We start from the raw sequence: 17,955 nt of genomic DNA, 5'->3' as shown, positions 1-17,955 counted from the left end.
GTTTGAATTTTGTTGGATGTTTGTATTCTAATTAAGGAAGACAAAGTAAAACTCACATTAATCTTGTAGCTCTTGAATGGGAAACTGTTGACATAAATTGTTCATTGCTTTAATTCACTTCTTAATTCATTTGTTTCAATGAGGGATGTCAGCTAGGGGTGGGTTCTACTTACCTTTACTATCGGTTTACAATGGAAGCACGCACTTGTGCACTTCTGCGCATGCGCAGATCATCTTTTATGACATCTGGCTAGGTGGGTGGAGCCTCCCACTGCTTTTACTACCAGTTCTAAAGAACCGGACAGAACCGGGAACAACCCACCACTGATGTCAGCCTAGAATAGTAAAATTGGTTTTATTACAAAAAATCTTGATATTTAGATGCTTCTTGAACAATTAAATATTTCCAACAGAAAATCCTGATCAGTGATTTAAACTAGATTGTTGGCAATGCAAATCTTAACATGTGAATTTTCATATTTTTAATACATTTGATCTTTTTCAGGGAAATTTACTGAAATCTTATCTTTTTCATTGTTCATTATTTCAAAATGTGACATGGGTGAGGTCTTTCCATGGCAACAAAGAGAGAGAAAGCAAGAGTAAGAAGAGTTTACTAAAATTGATAAATGACTTTGGATTCAATCTTAGGAAAAAAACCAAAGACGATACAGGTAGTCCTCGATTTACAACTACAGCTGAAGCCAAAATTTCTGTTGTTAGGTGAGACATTTGTTAAGTGAGTTTTGCCCCATTTCACAACTTTTCTTGCCACAGTTGTTAAGTGAATCATTGCAGTTCTTAAGTTAGTTATACAAATTGTTAAGTGAATCTGGCTTCCCCATTGACTTTGCTTGTCAGAAGGTCGCAAAAGGTGATCACACGATGCAGGGACACTACAACTGCCATACTGTAAATGTAAACCAGTTGCCAAGCATCTAAATTGTGGTCACCTGCCTAAGGGAATGCTGCAATGGTCATAAGTGTGAAAAATGGTCATAAGTCACTCTTTTCAGTGCTGTTGTAACTTCGAATGATCACTAAATGAACTGTTGCAAGTTGAGGACTACTTGTATTGTGACAGATTGGGGAATGGGTGGGGAGAGCATCCTTACAAATCTTCAAGTAAAGCAAAGCAGATCGAAATTTCCATTTATAAATCTTGAAGAAGGTTCCGAATGAAAGGAAGGGAAATACCAACTAAGATGAACAGCTGGACAAAATATTATTGGAATATAAAGAACAAACAAAAACAAAGCATTGCTGTTTGAACATAATTTAAAACATTAATTGAAAGAAATACCATAAAGGGGCATGAAAAAAGTAAGCACAACTAGTGTTGTGTAATATCTTACAAAGGACACATTAAAAAACCAGACAGAATGCAAATTTGAAATCTATGTCACACTCTGGGTTTCCTTCTTATTGGCTGTGTGATCTGAAACAGAATCATGTTTAAAAACAGATCACGTACAGATCTTCAGTAAGTGTGTAATCATATCCATTGGAATATGTAGCTATCAAGTCCCACTGTGACATAAATATAACCTGTCCCGTCTCAGAGGTCAGTAAATCAAAATAACTCCGCCATAGAGCGTCCTCGTGCCGTAACTTCACGTGCAACTATTCTTGTGGGCAATAAGGGGATGTCGGAGTTCCTCCATTCCCAGGTTAGTGGCATAAATGTGCAATCTCAGCACTTTTTGAAGGAGATGGTTGAGGAAAGCTGAATTAGAGACAATCTATTTGTGTTATAGACCTTATTTATTTGTGTTCTTAGACTAGAGAGGGGTGTAGCTGGCGTTAAAAAAAAAAAAGCAAAGCTTGTCCATGGTATTCTGACATGAAAGTAGTGTGTTTTGGGGGTTTTTTTTGGAAAACAGAAGAAGACCTCCCAATCCATGGTATGTTGGCAATCTGCTCAGCTACAACAGGCCCAGCAGAAATGATACGGGATCATCCTCTCTCATTCTTGGACGTGGCCCTGTTCAGCCCTGCTATTTTGATTAAATAGCTTAAATACCTTCTAAGGGAGACTAGAATTACAGCTTCTGTAGCCACTTGCTTTAGAAAGGAAAAGGTTGATCAATATAGAAAGTGTAAAGCTCTTAAACTAAGTAGCTTGTTGGTGTTATGCGTGTAATTGAAAGGACTGGCTCTTGTGTTTCTGTAGCTTGTGGGATAGACACATCTCTTCTCAAATAACTGCTGTTCTGAAGGAAGTGCTGGCTTTTCAGTTCCTGTCCTCATGGAATTCGCTCCATCATAGAATGGAACCTCATACAGATATGGCTTCAACATAGAGAGGTGTTCGGGGAAGAAATGGTGAACTGAAGCTAGTTCTGTGAAAAACAGAGCTGATGACAGTGGAGGAATGTAGAGTTGGCACATAGATCAGCTCTTCTTAATTCCTCTCCAGACAAGGAGAGGATTTGAGATTACCACATGTGCTCCAGACAGTTGCTCCTCGTGAGGAGCCCACAAGACAACAGTCTTCAGCATGTTTAGAACTCTGGGTGATGAGAGAATAGCCATTTTGCTCAAATCACAGTCAGCATCCTTGAAAGTACACAGAGTTTGCATATTTCTTTTTCTGATCCCTTTTGGAAATAGCTTGTTAACTGCTTTTCAGTTGTTAAGAACTTTTGCATCAACAAGTCTGGCAGCATTGGGTGAGTTTCCTTCACTCCTTAGCAGAAGGCATTTTAAATACAAGTTTAAGAACTTGATTTTTTTTTTTAAGGAATCAACAGGAAAAGGGTGATTAAAACTTTGATTTAGAAAGTTACAAACAAAATAAGGATCCTGATAAATTTGAAATAAGATATTAGAATTAATTATAAGGAATATTTCCCATGGCATTTTTTAAAAGAAAAATAATATACCATAATACATTAAAAATTGGACCCTAAAGAGAACTAGAAGAAACTGAACAGTACAATTAATTGAAAAAAAAATCAAATTTGCCTTGTTAATATAGAATGAAGCAAACTATTTTAACACTGGCTATGTTGAATGATGTTTTTGAACAATGGATACACAAGTTAATTTTAACAGTGTCTGCTCTATAAACTGTATTTAAAAGATGCTATGGAAGAGGAACAAGTATTACCTGACATGATTTAGACTGATTTGAAAATGGATTTTAAAATGACAGGCTGCAAGAATATCATGAAAAAACATTACACTGGAGATTCAAAAGAAACCTGCTAATATTTCAATGATTAAAAGAGATATACTAATAAGAAACAAATAAGGGACCTAGATAATTTTTCTAGATTGGATTTACAAAAGAGGTTTATTCAAGTTTTAATGAATTTTGCGAAAAGAGACAAAGAAAAAATAAATAAAGGTTTATGACTCCAGGTACTGTAAAGAATTTTTGCAAATATTTGCTGCATTTCCCTGGTAAATGTGGAGAAAGGAAGAACATTGATGATCTACAATTTTCAAAACCATATGGGCAAATATCTTATATCCTTCCTTAATCCATATAATAAACCACCATGGTATTTCCCCAGTGATCTGTGCATCAATAAGGTATGGCTGAGACACTTCTGAGTAGCATCTTTTTTTGTGCTAGAAATAGAAAATGAGGAGAGAGAGAAAGCTAGAGTGGATGAAGCCAAATTTGGGACAGGATAAGAGGGCTTCTGAGGTAAGAGAAGAGTCTGTTTCATAACAAGATGTTGCTCTTCTCAGATTTCTCCATCCCAAGAACTGAGCTGCTTGACACAGCAGCAATTTACAAAGGCTTTCATCAACATTCTTTTTCCTGAAATTGTCATTCATTGGGGTTATTTCTTGCCAGCAGTCTAATTAATTAAAATGTTGACTTTCCCATAGTCAAAATAAGGGTGACATTTCCATTTATCCATTTCTACTAGTCTGTTAAGCCAGTTCTTTCCATTGTAATCTGTTAACCTGTCAAATTCCCTTTTGTGCCTTATATAACAACAACAACACTAGCCTGGTGGCGCAGCAGACTAATAGCCTGTTATTATCATTCAGCTGCCTGCAATTACTGCTAGTTAGAATCTCCCCAGGCTCAAGGTTGACTCAGCCTTCCATCCTTTCTAAGGTAGGTTAAATGAGGACCCAGTTTGTGGGGGCAATAAGCTGACTTTGTATAAATATACACAAGTATGAAGGCTATTGCTTAACGCATTGTAAGCCGCCCTGAGTCTCCGGAGAAGGGCGGCATATAAATCAAATAAAAAAAAAAAAACACTAGACATGACCGAGTTGCTAAATGAATCCACTGGTCATTATGTAAGAAATACGACTTACCTGTATCCAAAAGGTCGTGGGAACATAAAGTGGAAAAAGTTATAGAAAATGAGAAGGTGAAGATCTTGTGGGACTTTCGAATACAGACAGATCGTCATTTGGAACACAACATACCAGATATCACAGTTGTCGAAAACCGAAACGTACAATTTATTGACATCGCGGTATCAGGAGATGCCAGAGTCAAAGTAAAAGAACTGGAGAAAATCATGAAATATTGCAACCTGGCCATCGAAACTACACGGCTATGGATGAAACATAACAGTGATATCCATTGTCATCGGGGCACTTGGTACCATGTCCAAGAACTTTATAAGATACATCAACAAATTGCAGCTTCCTGCAATAACACCAGCGGAACTGCAAAAAACTGCGCTACTTGGAACATTGTACATCTTAAGAAGGTACTTGGTTGATACATAGGACGCTGGCAGCAATCTGTATCAACCATTAGCACCAGTCAGTGGTATTTGTGATGCATTTTTGAATGTTCAGTTGACTCAGTTTCATGTTTAATGAATAAAGTAAACAACAACAACAACAACAACAACAACAACAACAACAACAATAATCTATAATATACATTGTGCCTTACAATATAATAATAATCTAGTACAAGGATTGGTAACGTTCCCCTTTCAGGATCACACCTATAGCCCCAAAATTCCCATTTGCTAGATCGCATAGCTCTCTCTGGTATGTTTGCTAAAAGCTGACAGCCACAGTTTTGTGTCTCTTTAAGATGCACAACACCACCACTAATTGACATTGTTTTGACTTCAGTTGGTTCGGTTTGTCTGGTTTCTTCTATGTCCTAAAATATGGACTCATCATCTACCTTTATAAATTAAACAATTATAACACGGATATTTTAAAATTGGGACGTGTTAAGATGAAATAAAGAAAGGTTGTTGTTATGGTTGTTATCAGGAGTTAGCAAGTTAGGGTGTTAAAAGCAGACCAGATCATTGGTTTCATTTCTAAAAGTTTCTACAAGCAATCAGTTCAAATTTCTGGGGAAAAATGAGATACCTCTCAGAAGCTTGTTGGATAGAAGAAGAGAGATAGAAGGAAGGGTGCCCAGCAGAAAGAGAAAACATAGCATGTACCAGCAGCTTAAGAAAAACAACCTGTACCATTCCTCTTACAGAAAGCAGAGCAAAACCAGAATCATCTTTCTTTCTCTAACTCAGGAGGTATTTTTCCTTTTGCAAAAAATGTCTGCTATTATTTAAACAAACTATCTGAAAAGTTAAAACACTTTTAAACCTTAAAATTTACCTTAAAATAAACATCTGCATTTACGATCCTAGAGTAATTTTTAGCATGTATAGAAATTATTGTCTGATTTATATAAGACAGCGTTTAGCCATTTCCACTAAGTTTTATCCAAACTTTTAAATTTGTTAAAAATGCATTAATTTCAAAAAAATCTTTTTAAAAAAATCCTTCTGCACCTGTTTTAAGACAGGAAATAGTGGGAGGAGGAAATGGCAGTACAGAGCCTCCAACTGACCAGCCAAAACCCTACAGAGAAGTTGTGTTGAATCAACACAGAAAGTATGCGTCTCCATTTTTTTTTTCAAAAACTGTTTGAAAAGTAATCTCTTTTCAAAGTCTCAACAGGCTGCCATCCTCTTGACTACTTGCTTTTTTTTTATGTTGGCAGGCTTATTGCATGGCTCATTGACAATTTTAGTCTCTGTTGGAAATAACATGTGTTCTACTTGTGCAGAAATTCTCCTTTAAAAAAGGCAATGAAAAGTATGTTATCACTTTTACATATGCAATGCATAATGATATGAATAAATGTATATGTCTGCAATATATGTGTGTGTGTGTGTGTATGTGTGTGCGTGTGTGTGTGTACTCCATTGTGAACAGAAAGAGAAGAATAGCAAAACAAGAACAGAGAATTAACAATTGTATTTGGGGGTTGAAGAGCTGTAAAACTAAAGAAAGTTAGGTACTAAGACTAATAGATTAAAAATTAAAGATAACAGGATGCGATTTGGGGAAAGATAGAAGATCTTATAAAAAAGAGCAAATTCATTCAGAAAATAGGCAAAGGGGTGTCTCTTGTAGCATCTCTTTCTTCTCCAAATGGTCTTTCCTAAACAAACACTAACAGAAGAGAGAGAGATGCAAGCAAAAGAACTGAGCATATCTTTCTCAAGACTTCGATAAGAAAGTTTTGCTTATGTGATAAAATTTTTTGGATCCGCATATCAATATAAAAAAGTCCACCATATCCTCACCAGTCACAGTAGTGTTTGAGATTCTACAAAATAAAAAAATCATCAAATGCGAATCACCTTCAGATCTCTGTAAAAAAAAACAAAGATGGGTGATTAAAATATTTGAATGGGTTGATTAGTCTGAATCTTTTTCCGAATCAAAATGAGTAGCCTTAACCTTAATAATTTGGAGACTAATTTGACCCCCTCTTCTTTGTGGCAGCTCCTCAAATACTGGAATACTGCTATCATGTCATGTCACCCCCAATTCCTCTTTTCTTTAGACTAGCCAAACCCAAATCCTGCAGCTGTTCTTCATATGTTTTAGTCTCCAGGCCTCTGATCATCTTAGTTGCTCTTCTCTGAACTTTTTCCAAAGCCTCAACATTTTTTGTAATATGGTGACCAAAATGTGTTATATTCATCAAGAAAAAAATGGTACATTTTCTGCAGGGTACCGTTGCCTTTTGAATGGCTTATCCTGTGAGAAGTAATGCTTTCTTAAACCCATTTCACTGGGCTAAGTAATGCTTGTCATGTATATTTTTTTTATCAAGCAATATGCCATTGGCAGCTTGAAATGGTACATTCCAGGAACAGGTATATTGTAATGCTACATTCTGGCAAATGTATATACAAGCTGGCATTTGAAAGAATTAATATGAAATGCAAGCCATAAAGAGAACCTGACAAGTGGCCAGCTGTACATTACAAGCTGGAATGTCAAGGAAAAGGAACAATTGCATAAAGATGTTCAGGGAACTCAAAGAGAATATATGTTCCAAATGGAACATAATGATCAAAGAGTAGACTTTGTCCCAGCAAGGACAATGACATCATTTTGATGGTGTTAATTTAAGCGGCATTGGATTATGAATTGATTATATAAAATGTTAGTAAATACAAAGAGAGAGAGGGAGGGAGGGAGAGAGAGAGGGAGAGAGAGAATAAATAAATATATGTAACCCTAAAATAATGGTAATAAACCTTTGAAGATGCTCCTTATTGTATATAAGCGAGAACAGAATATCAAGAACAGTAAGCTTCCTATGATCAGTAATGAACATTCATTTCTTTTAAAGATGCTGAAAAAACAATACCACATCACCTTTTAGTGCACTATTTTAAATTTACTGTTGTATATAGGAAAGATAACAGCATCTTTCCTAAAAAGGGGAAATTGTCACCTCTAAAAATATACCTGAAATTCATCTTCTTTCTCAGAAACTCAAATGCAATATATGTTATGTCATTGACTATGAAGCAACTAACATTCTTAAGGTTATCTGATAAAAATATATGTTATTAGGTGCAACCCTAATTATAAATAAATGATTCTACAGAGTCCCCTAGTACTTCACACTACTAAACATTCAGCCGTAATTGCAAAACATTTCCTTCTACCTCCCCACCCCCTTAAAACTAGTAATGCCATGATTTTTCAGATCAAATCTCAAGCTCTTCAGGTAGAGATTCATTCAATCTATTCTGGGTAAAGCAACATGTAATTGGTTGGTGATATAATAATAAATCGCAATATATAAAGTGTAAAACTTGTTTACTGGGGTATTTTGATTAATGTTTTAAATCAGGAATAATATGAATCTATCATGAAATTACCAAAACCTAAGAATGCTTTAAGGAGTTTTCTGGACAATACAGTAGCTTGAATATGCTTTTTATAGGAATCATAGATTACACACAGAATTGTTTAATAGCAAGATAAGAAATTTGTTCCTGGTATATACACTACTATCTGCTAAATCTGGCTTCTGGGATTTTACCAAAGACTTGTTTTTTTTGGTAAGGATGCAACCTACAAATAAAAACAAAGGGAGTTCATTATTGATACTGAAAAAACTGCCATAATCAAGCTATTTTCTCAGGGACCAATAAAAAACCAGCACTTTGTACATAAAGAAGCATGAACAGAAATAGGATTGTCTGATTACTTTTATATCACTATATTTCCGATGTTGAATATTTAATCCTCTATCTATTATTTAATAAACAAATAGTATTCAAACAGAAACATTCCAGCACCCCTCTTTCTTTGCTATATTCTTTCACAAAATTATTAAATAGAACATGAGCCAGGGAGTTTTAAATACTTGTGAGGGCCATGGTTCACAATGAAAGAGTTAATTGTGAATAATTCTACTATTAAAATAATCAAAGTTGATTAATTATGTGCCATCAAATTGGGGTTGACTCTTAGCAACCACAATGATAGATGATTGTTCCCAACCTACTCTATTAGGACTTCCAACAGTGCACCCATTGCCGCTATAATTAATTTCATCCACCATGCTGTTGATCATCCTCTTCTTTCCTTCTATCTTATAACATTATAGCTTTCTCCAGAGAGTTAGATCTTCATATAATATTTGCAATGTATAATTTTCATCTAGTCATTTGTGCCTCAAACGATAATACTGGGTTGATTTGTTCAGTGAGGCATTTGTTTTCTTGGCTATCCATGTCATTTTCAGAAGTCTTCTCCAATACCAAAGCTCAAAAGCATTAATATTTTTTTCTAATCTGCTTCTTCAAACCCAAGATTTTCACTTCTATAGAGCATAACAGGAAAAACCATTGCCTGCACAGTTCTGATCTTTGAAGATAGACACATCCCGGCATTTGGATATCTTTTCCAAGGCCTTAATTCCTAACAAATTTTAGTTTGTGACATATTTCTTGACTTGTGGTTCCTTTATTGCTTATAGTCAATCCTAAAAGGCATAGGTTATCTCCCACTTTACGATCTTCATTATCAAATCTAAGGCTGGTTGCTGTTGTCATTACTTTGGTCTTCTCTTTTTTTGAATCTTAGTTTCATTTCTTTACTATGTTCCTTGACTTTCGTTACGCGAGCTCATTGATCATTTGCATTTTCAAATACAAATGTCAAGTGTCATCAGTATAGTGCAAGTGATTGCTATTTCTTCTTCCAGTTTTAAAGCCAAGTTCATCTTCTTCCAATCCTGTTTCCCTCAATAAATATTCCACATAAAAAGACTGGTTAATGAACATTGCAACACCTAGAGATAGCTGAACAGAAGCCAAAGAACTGGAGAAACTCACAAAATATGAAGACATGCAAAAAGAATTAGAACGACTATGGCAAAAGAAAGTAATAGGCAACTTGGGTACAATTTCAAAACATCTGGAACATCACATGAACATCATCAATGCTGACAAAATCTCCATTAATCAAATGAAAAAAGGCTTGGAACATCTTACATCCTGCGACAATATCTTTATTATTATTAGACAACATCTGACCATCCCAGGTCCTTGGGAGGGACTTGATAGTTGGGCAAAAATGTCAAATCCACTCTAAACATCTGGCTGACTGTGCAACCAACCATAATAATATAATATATTAAAATTATAGACAGCATACAACCTTGTCTCATTCTTTTGCCAACCTCGTGCCAATTCATTTCACTATGACTATAATGTGGCTTCCTGATTTGTGCATAGTTTTCATATTGTGAGAACAATAAAATGTTCTGGGATTGCCATTTTTCTAGGCACATTCCACAGCTTGACATGATTGAAAAAAAAAAATCAAAGGGCTTTCTATAATAAATGAAGCACACACTGACTTCTCTTTGATATATTTCTTAGCTTTCTCAATTATGCGCATCAGCAATAACATCTCATGTTCCTTGGCCTTTTTAAAACCAGCTTGAACATCTGGCATTTCCCTTTCCATGTAAGGCTGTAATCTATGTTGTATAATTATAAGTATTATTTTGCTAACATGTGAAATTAAGTATAATATGATAGTTTGTACATTCTGTTAAATCTCCTTTCTTTGGTATAAATTATGTAGAATTTTACAATCTGTTGGCCATTGTGGTGTTCTCTATATTTTTTGGCATTGTTTGGCTAAAGCCTTTACATATTTTTTTCTGTTTATGATGTAGATATTACATCAATTCCGATATGGTTCCTGTTCTATGGAATATCATCCCCTCTGAGATTAAATTAGTCTGTCAGCCATTTGCAAGGCCTTAAAGTCACCAGGCCTAGGGATCCAAATGTGTGGCAAAGCCTATGCAGTGGTTATATAGATATGCTTTTGGTAATTTGATTTACTTTGGCTGCAGATTATATGTGTTGTTGTCTTTACTGTTCTATTTTTCAATGCTGTTTTTAATTGCTCTTAATTGCCCAGAGTCATGGATTTGAGATGGACAGCCGTACACATCGAGTAAATAAATAAATAAATTCTGACAGCTTTTCAACTTGCAAATGATCACAGTGCTGATCTAACTTCTAGTACTGTAGATAGTTGTGAATAGGGAATATTTTCTAAGGTATGTTGGATGTTGAGATCTCTACTGTGCAGTATTTCAGTATAGGTACTCTTTGCTTAATGACCACTCATTTAGCAATTATTCGAAGTGACAACAGACCTCCCCCCAAAAGCTTATTATGAGTCAGTTCTGGAGTTCTGATGGTGGCACAGTGGTCACATGACTGCATTTCAGGCATTTAGCAACTGGCTCACTTTTATGGCCACTTGCAATGTTCTGTGGTTACATGATCACAATTTATGACAGTTTTGCTAGTTTATGGCCTTTCTGGCCAATTTCTGGCAAAAAACGCTCATAGAAATTAATGGACTCATTTAACAACCATAATGTTTGCTTAATAACCACTGCAGAAAAGTCACAAAATTGGGTCAGTCAGATGGGCACCTCAATTTAGGTCCGTCATGACTTATGATGGAAATTCCAGGCTCCGTTACAGTCATACGTCAAGGATTTGATCTTGCAATCAGTTACTATCCATTGGCATCCTTTATTCTACCAATTTGAGGTAAGACTTCTTCCTGAGTTCAGAGATCTTTTCAAAAACTTTCCTTGTTTTTTCATGTCTATTTTTATCTTTGATGGCATTTGAGATGTTATTGTAATACTATTTTTTGTCTCCTGTAACAGCTCTCTAAATTTTTTGTCAAGCTGCTTCTTGAGATCTTCATTTTTCTTGGGGTTTTTTTTCTTAGCAAATCCCACCATTTATTCTGACATCCAGTTTGCTTTCTTCTCTGTCTATTTTCATATTCATTGTTAACAACTTTCTTTGATTCATTCTACGTTTCCTCTAGTTTCCTATAAATGCAATTCAGAATTTCAAAGCCAATTCAAGACAATCTCTTTGAAAATGGTGATCAAGATCTTATCATAGAAACTGGTTAGCTTTCTTTTTTTTATTTTAGCTTAACATGAAACATGCATACAAACTAATTGTGATTTGTTCTATAACCAACCCCTGAGGACATCATTGCTTTTATAATTGACAATTAAATTTAAATTGTGCTTAATATTGGCTGGGGCATATAGCCTTATTTATTGGGGATAAAGGTAGGGAATGCAAGGTCATTTTTACTGGTGTACAAATGGAATCCAAGCTGATGTTTAGGGATATTATTTCTGCTGAGATAATCTCTAGTGTATTCTTTGTGATAGGAACAAATGTCATATTGTCCTAAATATGTGCATATCAAAGGCCCATCTGATCATGATTGTCAGACATTGTGGGCAATGTTTCCTGCCTTATTGAATAAGAAACATAGAAAAACTATTCAAAATAGACGAATTTTGGGTATGCAATAGAATTAAATAAGTGGGAAAATTTGTAGAAAAATATTAATAAATTAACATTATCTGTACCATACAAAGAAAATGCTTATAAATTGTTCTATAGATGGCATCTACCACTGGCGCGAATTTCTAAAATGTTTCCCGGCACATCTCTACTCTGTTGGAAATGTAAAGCGCATAAAGGGACATACTATCATATATGGTGGTCATGTCCCAAAGCTAAAAAATTCTGGAACAATATAAAAATGCAACTGGAACAAATAATAACTCAAAAGGTGCCATTAAAGCCAGAAACTTATTTATTAGGAATACCTACAAGCAAATATGAAAAAGAAATAATATATTTAATAACACACATTTTGACTGCAGCAAGAATTATATACGCACAAAATTGGAAACAAGAAGAGGTCCCGACTCAAGAGAAATTAATATCCAAAATTATGGAATGCGCTGAGATGGATAAACTTACCAAGGAGATCCAAGGAAAAGAAGAATCTGAATATTATCTGGTCTGGCAAAAATGGTATAAATGGTTAGAGGGAAGTGAAAAAAGAAGAGAAGAAGAAAGAAAGAAAAATTGAATAAAAGAAAAGATATCAATAGAGTAAAATAAAGTTTTAAATCAAATGAAATTTAAGAAAGAGACACGAGATATCAATAAAATAATATCATTATATAAGGTGAGAGAAATATTGTATATTGAAGAATATAGGATATTGATATTGTAACAATTCAGATATTATAGGTAGATGTTATAAAGATGATGTTTGTTGTAAATTGTTTTACTTGCATTTATAAATGTATTATGTGGTTTCTTAAATTAATAAAAATTTTAAAAAATTAAAAAAAAACTATTCAAAATACCTTATAAAAGAAGACATTTCAGAGCTGAGTTCTGAAGCTTTCTGAATGAAAATTTTTATCAGCCTAACTTTTCTTTCTTTGGAAATCAAATTAGCTGTATTTTTTAAATTGATTCTGATGGAGTTAGAAACCATTTCTTGTTGTATCCAATTTTCCACATAACCCCCTCGGTTGCTCTCCCTTTTAAAATCTTTTTCAGACTATCCATCTACCGTTAACCTTCCTTTAAGAAAAAGCCTTTTGTGGTTTATAAATTTTTAATACCGGATGCGAGCTGCCAGAACAGAGTTGGACAGCAACCAAAGATTTGAAGCAGTCTCCAAAACATGAAATGAAGTACAGCTCCTTGGGCACCTGGAGACAGTGCTTCTTTCATTCCCCTTCTTCAGAGTTATGACACCTCTGGCTTTCACCTCAGAACTTCAGGGGTTTTTCTTCAGATCGTTTTCTTGGAACTATTAGTGGATAATTTATCACATCATATTTTTTTTCAGCCTTAAGAAATTCAAATGGAGGCTCTTTTGAATGGAGCCATTTTTAAGAAAGAAAAGAAACAGGACTACGGTGACCATTAAACCCATGCAGGAATCTTCAGATGGGGCCAGAAGTAATGGACAATGGGAATTAAATTAGGGCTAAGAGGCATAATTTTAACTAAATGTAAAACTTGCCATTAAGGTTCCGATCTTCTACTCTTTGCCTACTTTTCACAAAAAGTTGCATTGTCAAATTGATTTTGTGAAAAATGCCTGTTTCATTCTCAACACATGCCACTAGCTTACACAGGGGAATAAATACAGGCTTATATCAAACTCATCCATTAGATCCTTGTCATCATCATCATCATCATCATCATAAAAAAACCTGTCTGCTGGAATCACTGATATTTAACCTTCGTTCCATTGCTGAGATCCTGAGAAAAAACTCTAAAGCTGGCATTAGCTTTGGAAAAAAATCTCCACTAATCCCCAAGGGAAATCTGCCAGACTTTTAAGGACTCTGCTGAAGTTAGATAAAATAACCTTGAAGGAGGACATTTCCAGGTGGTAGAATTGAGTTGAGGGTTACAGTTTGGCATCGTAATCACTAAAATGGACCTAACTGCTGTTTTGCGAAAGTAATCAATCATTTCCCCTGATTTTTCGTCTACTTTTCAAAGCCACTCAGCTGCTTCTACATATATTTACACGCTTTTGAGATGTTCTCAGAATGACTCCCTAAAAAGGATTCTTAGGAACACTTCATTTGGTATGTCTTTGTTTTCATATATTACTACTAAGAATAATAGTATATCATCATTGGCCCCAGGTGACTTTCTTGAGATTTTATTTTATTTAGATTTTTTTTAATCCCACCTTTATTATTTTTATAAATTACTCAGTGGCAAACATACTTAGTGCTTCTTCCTCCTCTTGTTTTCCCCACAACAACATCCTTGTGGATTGAGAGACAGTGACTCATTCAAAGTCACTCAGCTAACTTTCATGCTTACGGCAGGACTAAAACTCACAGTCTCCTGGTTTCTAGCCTCAGGCCTTAACCATTAGACCAAACTAACTTTCTTTGAGATAGTAGAAATTTGTCTCTTCTCTTGAAAGCCTCTTAATATTTATGTCCCTTGTACCTTCACCAAAAGAGAGTCTTGCCAAAATTGAAGGATTCATTCACAGTTCCAAATTGTCTTTCAGGAGGACAGGACAGGAAACAAAGAACACGATCAGCAGGATCATAGTTAGTGGTAAACTCTGATTTCTCTGCCAAGGTGGTAAGTGGTACATACTGTAAGCACTTGTTACTCTATCTGAATGCTAAGAGTCTCGATCTTAGTAACTAATTCATATTTAGAGTGGTGGACCTTCTACAAAGCAAGTTTATCAAAAAGAACATTTTGCAGAGGATATACTTTTTTTAAAAGTTTTTTTATTAAACAAACATTAAAAACATTGGACATAGTGTGTCCATCCCGGTCTTGTCATATCCATGCATATTTTTAACATAACAACAAATCTAATTACTATTTAACATACATTACTACTATGTTCTTATTTACATATCCCTTGTCCTCATACTGTCTAAATATTATCCAGTATCCATTTTACAATTCTTTTTTGTTCCAACTCCTTTTCTCCTTTCCAACCATTGTACCCTTTGTTCGGAGGATACACTTCTGTGACACTTGTGTAAGTTATTGAAACAGGGCGACAGTCAATGCATGATAATGTTCTTACACACAAGGAGACCACAGCAGGTGAGGAAGGAAAGAGGACAGGCCAGACAAAGATAGCAAAAAGGGGATATGAACAACAGATGTATACTTAAGCTTTGTTTCATTTGGACGTGGAAAATGATATGCTTCTAAACGCAACCCTGACATTAGTGTGCCAAACATTTTCAATCAGTTGGCACTTGTTGAAGGAAATCATTTATTTTAAAGCCATACAAATATTGAAAGACAAGACAAATGGCTTGCTTTTAAAGGGGATTTGTCTTAACACATAGCTCAACTTGCAGCATCGTTCTTGCCTTTTCAAGGACATTGGAAGCAGGAAAAAAGCTCACAAAGAGCATGCCAAAGGTAATGAACCAGAGGAGGCAAGATGTCCTGTTTTTTGCTGCCATTGCATGACCGAGATAATGTGAAGGAAAATCTTCACCAGACTTACAATGGCCAGTGAAGATTAGCTGTTCTGTCATGATTTATTACCGCGGGGTATTTGTAGAACACCTTGCAGACAGTTAGCTTAGGATATGGGAAGTCAGGTTTCAGAACTGATGAACAGATGGTAAAATCATTGTAATCAGAGACCAAATAGATACTATTCATTCTTTATTTTTGCCTCATTGTGCAAAGCTTTGTGTGAGTGTGCGTGCTTGCTCTTTATTTCCCTTGGGTCAAGAAGAAGAGGGCTGAACAGAGCTGAAGACAACTTTTGGGATGACCCATGGACACCACACCTATTTATCATCACAGCGGTTATTTTAGATACTGCACAATTGTCACATTATCACAAAGTACTCAATTGATTACTCAAGTTATGCAAAGTCAAGCAAGAAATTTGAGTTCACTTTCTTCAGAAAGCTGTAGTCACCTAAAGGTACCTAAGCAGATAATTTTAGATGACAGACTCACTCACTCTCCTTTAGACTAAAAGGATCTTTTTCAACGCTTGGAAATTCAGTTTTGACTATCCTTCCTATTCTTGATTAAATCTACAAAGAACCATTACCATATTCCCCAGGAAAAAAAGTTTTCTTGTTAGGATTTTTTATGGAGTCATATATAGTTCCTTGCTGTGTTAATCAGTGCTAACTAAATGGTTCTTGCTATAGTAGTTAGTTTTCCACACTTCTTTTTTCTTTTTGAAGCACATGTTTGCAGACTGTCAAGCAACTATATTCCAAACCTTGGATTATTCATAACTAAGAATCCACAATTGGCTCTTTCATGAACTTAAGTGGATGGCTGAGGAAGCATAATTCTTGGCCTGAAGGCTTATAATAGAAAGATGGACATGTATGGGAAAGGCCTCTTCTGGGGATTGTTTATATGAACAAACAAGCAAATGAATAAATGAATAAATCATAGAATATGCTGTAACACTTATTGAAATAAGGAAAGACAACATAATTAACCTGCCAGTGACAATGGTCTTTAAGGTTTGTCTTTCTCTGCACAATAGAGTTAAATATTAACTAATATTAATTGTAATTATTTTTAAAAAAGTAATTTAAGAATTCTTTTCCTTACCCAGATACCTCTTAGATCTTTACATCTCTGCTGGCGGAGATATGGAGGCAGGGCAAGGTATAAATTTCTTGAGAAGAATTCCCAGCATCCTTAGCAAAATATGGGAATTCCCAGAATTCTGGAAAAAATGGCATTTGATATAAATACAAGTAAAAGTTTGCCTAGTCTTATATATATGACTGAAACATAACTTCTAATTTAATAGAGTTAAAAGTAAAAAGGCCCCTTCCGGTGAGATGGGCAGCAAATAAATTTAATAAATAAATAAATAAAAATACAGGTGTTGCCATTTTAGCAGGGTTTGGGGCAGCATTTATAAAGGCTTGGAAAAAAGAATAAATCATCTAACAAATTTGGGAAACTGAGAATGTTACACTTTGGAGCCTTATAACATGCAATAACTTTCAGTCTATTGGTAATGAAGTGCAGTGGCAGTACAGTAGGCACTTGTGAAGGATAGCATACCCCAGCAAGCAGCATAAAGCCAAAAAAATCCAGAGCTGGAATCTATTGCGGGAATATTTCTAGCTAAGCCCATTTGTCATGTTAACCATAAATTTAAACTGCTTAGCATTAGCCTTCAGCAAATAATCCCTCTGAAACAACTGGTGAGAGATGCTAAATCAATGCAAAAATGCAATATAAAATCAAGTTTCTTTGGGAAAAGTAGCCCAGTTTGTTCTTTCTTACAGCACAGACTCTTGATAGCATTCAGTGAAATGCAAGGACCATAACAAACAAGCAATTTGTGTCATGGAGGGTAAATACCTGTGAAATGCATTAGAGTGAGATAGACTGCTGGATGTTTGATTACTATTACCCCTGGGTTATTTCATATATATCCTAATATCCTTCAGATCATTCTAGTGAAAGGCCTTGGAAAAAACTCTGACTACTTCCCAATGCACATTTTGACTAAAATCAGTCAAAACATCATAAATCCTTTTTTTCCCCCACTGGGAATTTTTCTTGAGTTAGTCTGACTATCTAAGTACTTTGTTTATGTAAGCAACTTATATAGCTGCCCATCTTACACACCACAAATGGAAGAGAAGAGGAACTGAGATTTACACAGGAGCGGCTTGTGCTGATTTACATCTGCTAATTTATGAAACTACATGTGCTAATTAAGGTAATATACAGGAATACAATGTATCTCTCCTTCCCATGGAAGGCAAGAACCAGTAAATTGTCCACT

The 17,955-nt window shown here is 35.2% G+C and overlaps 1 protein-coding gene across 2 annotated transcripts in view; it reads left to right on the top strand.

Annotated features, from left to right (window-relative positions):
• Positions 1-17,955, top strand: part of MYLK4 (myosin light chain kinase family member 4) — a 101,264-nt gene that overhangs the window by 34,417 nt on the left and 48,892 nt on the right. Inside the window, exon 1 of one of the 2 annotated variants that reach the window (XM_070940738.1) lies at positions 1,632-1,670. The exons of the other annotated variant lie outside the window; for it this stretch is intronic. Coding sequence (XP_070796839.1) covers positions 1,647-1,670 — 24 coding nt within the window. The 5' untranslated portion in view covers positions 1,632-1,646. Of the gene's footprint in view, positions 1-1,631; positions 1,671-17,955 lie in introns of those variants that run through there. 2 annotated transcript variants of the gene reach the window in all.

This window comes from Pituophis catenifer, unplaced genomic scaffold (genome assembly GCF_029215685.1).
Source record: "Pituophis catenifer annectens isolate HBS135680 unplaced genomic scaffold, rPitCat1.0.hap2 SCAF_3, whole genome shotgun sequence".
Taxonomy (NCBI): Eukaryota; Metazoa; Chordata; class Lepidosauria; order Squamata; family Colubridae; genus Pituophis; species Pituophis catenifer.
The sequence above is the reverse complement of the archived record's forward strand: the minus strand, read 5'-3'. Positions and strand labels throughout refer to the sequence as shown.